The sequence below is a fragment of the Chenopodium album genome, chromosome 8 (assembly GCF_948465745.1).
Source record: "Chenopodium album chromosome 8, dcCheAlbu1.1, whole genome shotgun sequence".
NCBI lineage: Eukaryota > Viridiplantae > Streptophyta > Magnoliopsida > Caryophyllales > Amaranthaceae > Chenopodium > Chenopodium album.
This window is the reverse complement of record NC_137841.1, coordinates 68,744,150-68,755,661: the sequence shown is the minus strand read 5'-3', so window position 1 is coordinate 68,755,661 and position 11,512 is coordinate 68,744,150. Positions and strand designations below refer to the sequence as shown.

General features: G+C 31.3%; 1 protein-coding gene across 2 annotated transcripts; it reads left to right on the top strand.

The window, feature by feature from the left end:
- The first annotated feature begins 1,496 nt into the window (after positions 1 to 1,496).
- Positions 1,497 to 9,998, top strand: LOC145556405 (uncharacterized). 2 transcript variants are annotated; one of them, XM_081618056.1, is made up of 4 exons: positions 1,497 to 1,612; positions 2,492 to 2,614; positions 7,042 to 7,671; positions 8,841 to 9,998. In XM_081618056.1, the coding sequence occupies exons 3-4, from the start codon at positions 7,054 to 7,056 to the stop codon at positions 9,654 to 9,656; spliced, it is 1,434 nt and encodes a 477-aa protein (XP_081474182.1). In that variant the 5' UTR covers positions 1,497 to 1,612; positions 2,492 to 2,614; positions 7,042 to 7,053; the 3' UTR covers positions 9,657 to 9,998. The 2 variants fall into 2 exon arrangements, with proteins under 2 accessions (XP_081474182.1, XP_081474183.1); XM_081618057.1 differs by lacking the exons at positions 1,497 to 1,612; positions 2,492 to 2,614 and adding an exon at positions 5,709 to 6,314.
- Positions 9,999 to 11,512: the final 1,514 nt, after the last annotated feature.

The window sequence follows — 11,512 nt, the reverse complement described above, 5'->3', positions numbered from 1 at the left end:
GCCAAGACCAACCTTAAGAACCAAAATGGACCACTGACAAGGACCATTTCCGACACTACCCAAACCCGAAAACCAAGCCATCGAAAGAGAGGATTAACACACCCCCTCAGCCCTCCAAACATCATGTAAAGCCACACGACTAAACACATGTTTATCCAAAAACAACAACAATAGCATCGAAGAACAACACCATCTCAGCTCGGCAAAGAACCCAAAAAGTAAAAAAGTCACTAACCATACAGACTAGCGAACTTAAAACCACAATTAAAACTAAAGAGAACCAAACCAATAAGCAAAGGCAAGAAGACAACATACAAACCAACCAAAATAAAACCAAAATAGAGATTTCGAAGCAAAACGCAAGAGATCTACGAAACCCTTACCCTAACTTTACCAAACACCCGTCGCGATTACCTTTTTTCCGGCGATCCCTTGACAGTGGCGTTAGAGCTAGCCCCAGACCCCAAAAACGACTACAACGTCCCTGAACAACCGGATTTGTAAACCCGATCTTCCTTCTTGGCGGTAAGAACTTGGAACTAATCAAGACCTTCGAAGTCTCCCTGCAACACAAAAGAAAACACACCCCAACTCAAGGAGCGGCCGCCGGAGAAGATGGTTTTATACCCTGAGGAACCCTGGTCGAAACCCTTACTTGAAAGAGGAGAAAGCTTGTTGGAACTGGAACCACCCACACGAGAGGAGCGACGGTTAGAAATACTCAATTAACGAAAGGGGGTTTCTCACTAGAGCTCCGGATCCCTGGTGAGACCCTAGGTTTTCGGTGGGAAACTATGTTGAGGAGAGAGAAGAGAAGTTTTGGGTTTTTTTACACGGTTGTAAGTTGATCTATTGAATAATACATAGTTATGTAGGTATGTAATAATAATAATTAGTACTACAATAGTAATGTATTTCTTAAATTTGTACTACTTATTATTTTAAATTTACATACATGTATTATTTTACCGAAAAAAGATTTACTTCATTTTATACATCATAATTGCAAAATAATTCTACTCTGATCAGTAATGTTTTGTCTTTCTAACCATCTGAGACTAACATAAACACTTTTTATTTGAAGTAGATTCAACTATTATTTTGTAATAGGGTTGTATACAAGAAGCTTAAATAATAGGTGGCACGTGATTAAAGTTGTTGGAATGAGAGCGACTAATTTAAGAGGGGCATAGTTCTAGCGACAACCAAAGTTGGAGAATTTTCTTAGGCTAGTTATGATTAAAGTTGTTGGAACAGAGTGACTAATTGAAGAGGGGCATAGCTTCCAGCGACAGCCAAAGTTGGAGAATTTTCTTAGATATTTTCTTAGGCTAGTTATTATTAAATTTTGTCAACTTTTGTCAAATCATGTCAAACTTTTGTTTAGTCATGAATGTATGCTGAGTTGTTAGCCACTTGTGCTAATCATCATGGTATAAGACTATAAGCTAAGCAATGCATCAAAAACAGTATTTGTTCAATTGATTACTGGCAATTATATATCGCGTCTCCATTGGATGAGACTTCATTATTTCTCGTTTAAACAAACACATACATTTTTCAAAGAAAACACACAGTACACATATTGGGGTTGTTTTGCTGCTCATCATCGGTGAGTTATTTACTACAAAGTAAGGAGTATTATTTTGTTGGTTTTGTAATACAATCTGCTTTGAAATTTTTTGCCCTATTAAGTAAATTAACCTCTATTTTATTTAATTATTATTTATTATATTTGATTTTATATTACTTAAACTTAATTGTCGGATTGACAAATTAGGAGAAAGAGTGAATAGAATGACTTGTTTATTATTGAACCATAGGTAGAGTATTTATACAAAACCTAAGCTCATATGATAGGAAATAATCTTTCTAAAAGATATACTACTGTAAACGTGTATCCTAAATATATATTTACTAAATATTATCTTAACATAAATAAAGCTAAATATATTATTCTCTTAATAATATCTACCGAAAATATATCTCATATCTCTAACACTGATACTCCATTTTATTTTATTATGAACTTATTATTTGTGTGTAATATATTGTTGCATAACAATGTTTGAATATAGGTTATTTAATTTAAAAAGCTAATTAAATTTTCTTTGAAATTGTACGTGAAATAAAGTGGTATGATATGAAAAATCAAAAGTAAAATGCTAAATACCGCAACAAAAATTATCAAAACGCCGTCATTTCAAGCAAAGAGACATCCTTGCTCTTGCTAAATTTTATTTTTGTAAAAAAGAAAATGGAAAAAAAAAATTTAGTAAGAGCAAGGATGTCTGGCTACCAACCACCAGTTACCATCATTTCAAGCAAATTTAGTAAGAGTCATCATTTCATGCAAAGATACATCCTTGTTTTCACCACCGATTACCAACCACCAGTTTTGTAATAAAAAAGAAACGAAAAAAAAAACGTGCTGAAAAACTTACTTTTTTTTTTTTTTGAAACCGCTGAAAAACTTACCTCATTATTTCAGCCATTTCGCCACCTGAACCGCCACCTCTTCAGATCTGCTGACCGGTCGCATGGTTTCACCGCGGACGCCTTCTGCCGCGGTCAATTGCTTCATGTGATTACTACTTTGTTGTTGTGGAAAAAGGTTAGTTGGGGTTGGGGTCAGGGCCGTATCTGGCCCGGGGCAGCCGCCCAGGGCCCCGAAATCTGAAGCCCGTATATTGTTAAAAAAAAAAATTAACTTAAAATTAACAAAATTAAAGCTAATTCTCTGTATAATGTAGCGTTTCAAGGTTTAGTTAATTCATTCCCCCTTGATAATCTCCCTCACATTAATATTTCTCCTAGAAAATAGCTCCTTTATTTTGGAAAGGTGAATTTGTCAAATTAATTTCCCTAATCTAGCCAAACTCAATCGTATAATCTTCATTCCTCTATGTAATCAATTATTTTTGATTTTACATCCACAGAACTTTTATTTTTTCTGATTTTTCATCTTCCTTCCCATATTTATTCTCAAAAGATGAAGATGATTTCACCATAAACGTTTTTCTTAGCAATATTTTCAAAGGGATTAAAACTACGAATTTTCCTATAAATTATACTCTTTCAATTGTTCTTTACTTATCAATTAATGTTATCACTTTTTTTAAAAAAAATATTTGTTTCTACTGTTTTTAATATTTTCAACGGGAGTATTATATTTTCACTATTTTAATGGATTTCGGCTACAAACTTCAAAGCTGAACTATCGCCGGCAACCATTATCCTAAGCTAAGGTCTCAAGAAAGGTTGAATGTTTTATCTATTTTATGCATTAAGAGAAATATGTTAGAGCATAGTGATGTAGAAACTAACTATTATTAATGACTTTTCATTTTAAAAATGCTAGAAGAAAATGTTTTGTATAATCATTTTTACACTAATAAAATTTCATAGCCATTAAATAAACTATTACATACGGGGTAATTTATTTTTGCATATCCAAATTTTTTTCTAAATTCAGTCGTGACTCAATTAGGGCCCATTTTTTTTATCCGCCCCTAGGCCACCAAAATCTCAGAAACGGGCCTGGTTGGGGTGTTTGATGAGAGAGAAAAAAAAGGAAAACTTGGTTAAAATTTAGTAAAAGTAATAATGACCTTTTACTCGAAAAGATGGAAATTTTGATAAATTTGGTTGACGGTATTTAACACTACCCAATCAAAAGTGTTATTAAAATGAAGTTAGATACACGATGCAAAATTTTCCGTTTAGTGTAGTAATATACATTATGTGTGACCACATATCATTTAATATCATTTTCGTATATTGGTAGTTTTTTTGTTGGCTAAGTAAGACTTTTCTCTCTTTAATTTATTAATATGAATTAATTTGCTAAAATTAGTTGAGTTTGACAACAATAAGTCAACAAACAAAAACAAAGTTCATTAAAAATATAAGGAAAAATTGCTAATAATAATACAACCTTTGTCCCATTCTTTTCTAATAATAAAATCTTTTAATTATTATATAATAATACAACCTTTAGAGGGTATTCATTTTAAACAAGATTAAATCGAATTTTCGGTGAGTTTTGAGGTGGGAGAAGGGAAGGGGATATTACACCCTTCCTCATCCCCACCACCAAAAACTCATCCTTCCCCTTTCTTAACCTCAAAGTCCACCGAAATTTGATTTTATCTTGTTTAAAATGAACACTTCCTAAAGTTTGTATTATTACAAAATAATCCAACAATTGTATTATTAAAAAAAGAATGGGCCAAAGGTTGTATTATTTTTATCAATTTTTCCAAAATATAATCAAATCAACAAAATGATGAGTTATACTATAATAAGTTAGAACGACTAAAAGCTTTTTTTATTTTTTATTTATTTTTTATTGAACTAGAGCAAAAGTTCATTTAAATTCAACATAAATATATAAGAAGATGATGATTTTAGAATCTGAGCCATTTGTTAAATTTACTTTAATTTACTTGTTTTCCTTTTATATTAGAGAAGCTTTTGCACGAGACTGGACTCATCATGAATCCAATATATCTGACAATAATCTAATATATATATATAAAGGGGAGTTTTTTCCCGAGTTTTTAAAGAGCCACGTAGGATCTAATTTTCTCAGCGCGCTATGTAGGATTATAAATCTTAGTAGTAGCTAATTAAATAAGAGATTATTAATTTCTTTTAGAATTAAATAATTTAAATGCCATGTAAGCAAAATTGGCGAATGAGATTTTTAAGTTTAAATTAATTAAATATTATATATTATCTTTTAATATTAGAAAATTTAATCTAAATATATAACAAATATTAGGCTCATAAATACAACAAATTTTTTTTTTTTAAAAAAAGCAAACAAACCGTGCATCGCACGGACTTCATCTAGTATTTTATATATGATATAATTTTCTAATATATGACAATAATATTCTTATGTATGTAATTAATATTCTAATATATGACATTAATAATCTAATATCTAACATTAATAATGTAATATATGACCTTAATATTTATTTCCCAATAATATTAATAACTAGGTTAAGTCCCGTGCCATGCACGATAATTTTTAATACTTAATACTTATCAATAGGTTAACACTATTATTTAATTATAAAAAATTATACCTAATTGCAAAATCGTTAGAAAGTTCTATAATTACAAAAAAAAAAAAAAATTATCACACTAAAGAAAACAGAGAGAATAATATATGCACGACTAATAAAAATAACTATGAATTACATTACAAAGTTATAGGGTAAACACTAGAAAAGACCCGGTCTACAAAGACCCGGTCTACGTACAATAACTTATTGTAGACCCAACCTTTTAGTATACCATACGAATGTGATTGTATATTACGAAATGTGATTATATTACTACAAAAGTGATTATATCATCCTGAAACTGTTATGCAAATGTATCACTCAAAAAGTGAATTTATCATTATAAAAAGTATCAAATAGTAAATTACATCATTCAAAAGATGATTTTTAAATTTTATCATCCTAAATATAATTATATAATCTCATTAAATGGTTTAATATATGTGATTATATAATTCAAAATATGACTCACAAAAAGATAATTATATCGTCTAAAAAAGTGATTATATCATCCAGAATGTGATTATATTATTTGAAAGTGTCAAATTTTGGGTCTACAATAATTTATTGTAGACCGGGTCCATACAAGACCAATTGAAGTTATAGGGTAAAGATATTATTGTATAAAAAAATAAGGAATATCTTTGTTTGAATGTGTACAAATAGAATAAACTTATCAAATAGAAAATGAAATATTATTGCATAGTTCGTATTAAAAACTTCTCTAAGAAGTTTTGGCCCAAAAAATAAAAATTAAAAAAAAACTTTTGGAGGGAAAATTTTTAACCAGGAGATGACATGTGTCATTCCTGGTTTCGCCTTTAGTATAAAGTTATAGATCGAGAACCATGCCCATCAGATTTACCCTCGGAATCAACGATCTCCTACCTCGGTAATGCCTTATCTCTCCTCCTCTCATCTTCCCTTTTTCTCTCCTCCACCTCTTCTTTGCGTCTTCAACAACATCTTCACTTCTTCTACTGGATTACTCTCGTACTCCACATATTCATCTCTTTATCCCGCCACCTTCTCCATTCTAAAACCCTAATAAATTCCCCTCTTTTCGATCCAAATCGATGGAATTTGTGATAGATGAATTTAATTTCTCCCAAAACAAAACATGAGAGAGAGGACGGAAGTTCTGGGGGGTAAATGGGCAAGGAGTGAAAATCGCCCAAAAGGTCGAGGTGAAGAAGCGGTAGCATTTGGATTAGCATTTGGAAATTCGGACTCACGGTGAGTCCATTCTACACAATAGTTTTGCTTTATATTATTATTCTCTCCATTTAATTTTTATGATTGCCATATTGATCACTCTTTGCAAATCATTTAAAATAACTTATTTTAAATATGAATTACAAAATTAAAGTAGATGTTGTAAAACTACAAAGAAGAATCAAACTAACTTTTGTTATACGATTGTATTTATTGAGAATGTTTTAGAAAGAAATGACGGAAGTATTATATTTCAAACAACTTTTAATATAACATATACTTTGTCGAATCTATTCTATTAACTATTACTAAAACAGAAGATGATGACATCATCACTGTCCACGTGTCATTCTCTTAACAATAAATTGATAGGTTTTAGTTGTAAGATAGCTAGAAGCTTCTAATATTTAAATTTCAAAAATGTTAAATAGGATAACTCTAAAAAAAAAAAAAACAAAAAAAACTATAAATTAGACAACGTCGAATAGATACTATATCATAGTTTAGATGAAAATAAAAGATTTTAAATTACAAAATGTACGTAATTCTTATTTATATTCATGTATAATAGCGATTTGTTTTTAAAATGTACAAATTAAAAATAGGTTTTATATAAACCGTGCATCACACGGGTTCTAACCTAGTATTATAATTAAAATCTAAAATTCAACTATTCTCACCAGATCCATCCCTCCCTATATATATATATAACTAGTTTTGATTTGAGTTGTTTCTTTTTGATTAACAGCAGAATTGAACCATGGACATACAAATAGAGAAGGGTCAATCTGTAGTTGCAACTCGGCTATATGATGCAGCTCTTATAGGAGACGTACCATTTTTACTCGACTTGCTTAAAGAAGATCCACTTATCCTCGAAAGATGTATCATTGAAAAATCAAGCAACATCAAGCAGTCTCCATTACATGTTGCTGTTGCAATGGGACATCTTGAGTTCGTAGTTGAACTTTTACGCCGAAAACCAAAGCTAGATGAGATGATTGATAACTTAAAGGGATCTTCACCACTACACATTGCCTCAGCAAAAGGGCACTTGCAAATTATTGAAACCTTAATCGATGCGAAACCTAATATGTGCTTTGCACGCGATCAAGAGGGAAGAACTCCTATTTTTGTTGCTGCTGTATACGGTCAAATTGATGCACTTGGACTGCTTCATCGGGCAAACCCTTATGCAGCGCAAGGGCGGACCAATGACGGTGAAACTATATTACATTTGTGTGTCATATATAACCAGCTGAAGACTTTGGAGCGTTTGTTAGAGCTTGTAGATTATGATGGAAATCAGTTGATTAACTCTAGGGACAATGATGGCAATACTGTCCTACACCTTGCAGTGATTGGCAAACACTCCGAGGTTAGATGAATTTTAATTTCTACATCTAAACAAATTACACAAAATGATCAATCTTATCTTCTTGAAATTCTTGAAAAAAAATAAATTTCTTTAATGGTTTAATGGTTGTCGTTTGAAAATTGATAACCATAATCTTAAAATATGAAAGGTTAAGCTTTAATGATTTTTGAATTAAATGTCAATGTAAATTAGAAAAAATTAATTTAAAATAATATATATATAGACATGAATAAAAAAAAAAAAAAAAAAAGAGAATAATTAATTTTCAGAAATTTAAAAATAATTTTAATTAATTTGATGATTTAGAATAATTAAAAATTATTTAATCACAACCATCAATTTTAAGTATAGACATGAATCGGACCGGACCTGGATCGGTTTACTCGGACCAGCAATAAATCTGAATCTGTCAGTCCGGGTTCCGATCTGGGGCATTTTATACACAGTATGGTGAACTCCGATCTAGACCCTGGGCTGGAGCGGATTGGATCGGTTTACTTGGACTGGCAATGGACATAAATCTGTCCATTCGGTCCAAGCCGGTCCGGTTTCCAGTCCGGGGTATATATTTACACCCTTAACTACACTAGTATTCCACATTTTCAGTTGCATGATTGTTTAATGAGTAAAACAATTTCACTAGAAAGAATTAATTAAAGATATTAATGATTAAATATGTGTTTTGTGTAACATTTCTTTTCAATTGGTTTATTTTGAGGCAGAGTTAGTGAGTACCAACACAGAGTGAGAAAAGCATGCTTCATCTCAAGGTTTAAATATAACGTACAAATTAGGAAACACACGCAAATTGCGTGTGCAGTATAAGAAATAATCAAAGTGGTTCGATTATTTTTTTTTTCTTGAAATATTATCTACCAATTCATGGAGGCTAATAGTAGGATATGACTTCCCTCAAAAAATATTTTTATTTCAAAGAACAAGTAGCTTTTAATTTTTTTTTTTTTTTTTTTTAATAAAAGATGGTTTTTATATTTAAAAAAAAAAATGGTAGTTTTTTTGATAAAAAATAAAAATAAAAGACGATAAAGGTATTTTGGCCTGGGAAAGTAAAATTTATGACTCAAAACCCCCTTTCACTTTATATATTATAGATAATTTGATTAAATTGATATGAATGCTGAATGCTGAATGCTGAATGCTGAATGCAGATGGTAGAATTTTTTTCTGGATACCCAGGGCTAAACAAAAGTGCTATGAACAAAAATAAAATGACAGCCTTAGATATTATCGGCAAAAAGCAAAATTGGAAGAATTCTGAAAATAGGAATGTTGAGCAATATCTGAAGCGTGCCAAGGCAAGACCAGCAAAGGAAGTACTGAAGCACCAAGCGGATGGTACTTGGTTGGAGGAGCAACGAACCTCGTTAATGGTGGTGGCATCCTTGATAGCAACCATGGCTTTCCAAGTTGGAATTAATCCTCCAGGAGGCGTTTGGCAGGACACAAAGGTAGTAAAAGATAAAAATGGCAATATAGTCGTACAAGAAGATGGCTCTAACGACTCTACCCACTATGCTGGTACCTCTATATTGTCATATACAAATAACGCTTATTCGATAATTAATTTTTCATCATGGTATACTCAGTTACTAATTAGTAACACAATAGGACTAATATCGTCACTAAGTGTCATTCTTCTCCTTATAAGCGGATTTCCGTGTAGGCGACAATTCTTGTTGATTTTGAGAATAGCTTTGTGGATTGCTGTGACTGCGACGACATATACTTACTACTTAGCTATTACCATTCTTACTTATGTTAAAGCAGATAATGATGGCATGTATATTTCGACTTGGTTTTCTCTCGCTGCTTGTGTAGGGTTGATAGGAATCATGCTCTTTGCTCATTTTGTGCGATTCATACTTAAGTTGATTGCTTGGGAAAGGAGGCAGTCACTTAAAAGTTTTTGCAAGATGTGTTTTCCAAGCACTGCTCATAACTCAAGTTCTAGCAACCATGTTTAATGGGCATTATTGCTCACTAATGCCTCACACTTCTTATATACTAGCTTGTTATAGTTTATGTTTTATGTAACGGTTATATGTATGTTACTACGTGCTTGTAATATTAATTTGTGCTTTTCTTACTCGATCAGGCAAGCTAATGCAAATGGGTTGTCCGGCTCATTATTGGCTGTTGCATTTAATTTAGGATTTTGTTTTTTTTTTTTTTTTTTTTTTTTTTTTTTTTTTTTTTTTGAAAAACTACCTTATTATTAAAAAAATATTGTAAAAAACTACCTTGGATGTTGTAAGGGAAACCACCTTAAAAACACTAAATGTTGTAAGAAGCTACCTTTTGTTGGATTATTGCGTTGAATAAGGGACTTTTAATTACCCATTTTCAATCATTTTTTCTCCTTAATCCTCTATTACTCGCTACTCTTTTTGTTTCTTATTTTTTGCCTCGTTTGACTTTACACAGTCTCCAAGACGTGTGTTCCAACGTTTATATCTACAATTCTATATGCATAAAAATTATAACATTTAGATATTAATAAAAGATACATCAATGAGATGATTAAAACAAGATCCAACATGATAATCAATATATTATCACTTATAGATTAACGAGAATTCATGATCAAAGTTTCATAAGTTTGACCCATATATTTGCAATGGGGCAAAAAATATGTAATGAAGGCTCTGGTTCTATTTTTGGACCAAGCAGGTCACTAAGCTATTGGGTGCTGCCACTGCTGCACTAACAGTTTAGGTATCCCCATAATATGGGAGATTTCCTAAACAATGAAACTTTATGCCGTACATAGTTGACATAATTTGATGATCTAATCTAGCTCCTTTTAGTTGCATCAGCCCAAAATCTATGACAATAAGAATAAGAAGATCGAGCAACCTTCTAATCTTATAAAGTGTTTAACTATTATATTAATATCTTCTTTTTCCTAGACACTTAACATATATTATTTGGAAGGCCTATACTTCAACAGACAAATGCAGAATGTACTTTGTAGAATTTAACAAAAGAGAATAAACATAGTATATACTATCTCCGGTCCACTTTACTCGCAACAAAGGAATATTTTATGTCTCACAAATAATACCCCTTTATTGCGAGTAAATTGGACCGGAAATAGTATCACAATTTGAGAGCATCAATTTTCAGTAGTGACTGACCGTATGAAAAAAGAATTATTACTTTATAAAAGAGAAAAAAAAAGTCATACTTATATATATATATATATATATATATATATATATATATATATATATATATATATATATATAAACGCGGGTTTGGGTCACACCCGCAAACCAAGAGAGAGAGTCCACTTCACAAGTTCAAGGAGGTTCCACCCCAAAACCGTATGGCAATAGGATCACTTGATTCATTACAATTTGGCCCAGAATACTTAATGCCATTAAAGGTCTCAAACTTTGGACCTGACAATATACTCAAACCATTAGAGGTCCCATACCGTGGGCCTGGCTCTGATACCATATTAAACGCGGGTCTCGGCCACACCCGTAAACCTAGAGAGAGAGTCCACTTCACAAGTCCAAAGAGGTTCCATCCCAAAACCATATGGCAATAGGAGGAGTAGCCCCTTAGCCTTATAAAGTGTTTAATTCTCTCTTCTTCAACCAATGTGGGACACTTACATGTGGTGACACTTGAGAGGTTTATTCTTCAACAATATATATATATATATATATATATATATATATATATATATATATATATATATATATATATATATATATATATATATATATATATATAATGTAGTAAGCAGACTAATCAAACTTTACACTTTAGTTTAATTAATTGATAAACATATTTATGCAAAAAAATTAAT

Coding starts and splice junctions, on each gene's coding strand:
- LOC145556405 (XM_081618056.1), top strand. CDS start 7,054: ATGGACATACAAATAGAGAAGGGTCAATCTGTAGTTGCAACTCGGCTA. Junction 7,672..8,840: donor TGATTGGCAAACACTCCGAG/GTTAGATGAATT, acceptor TGCTGAATGCAG/ATGGTAGAATTTTTTTCTGG.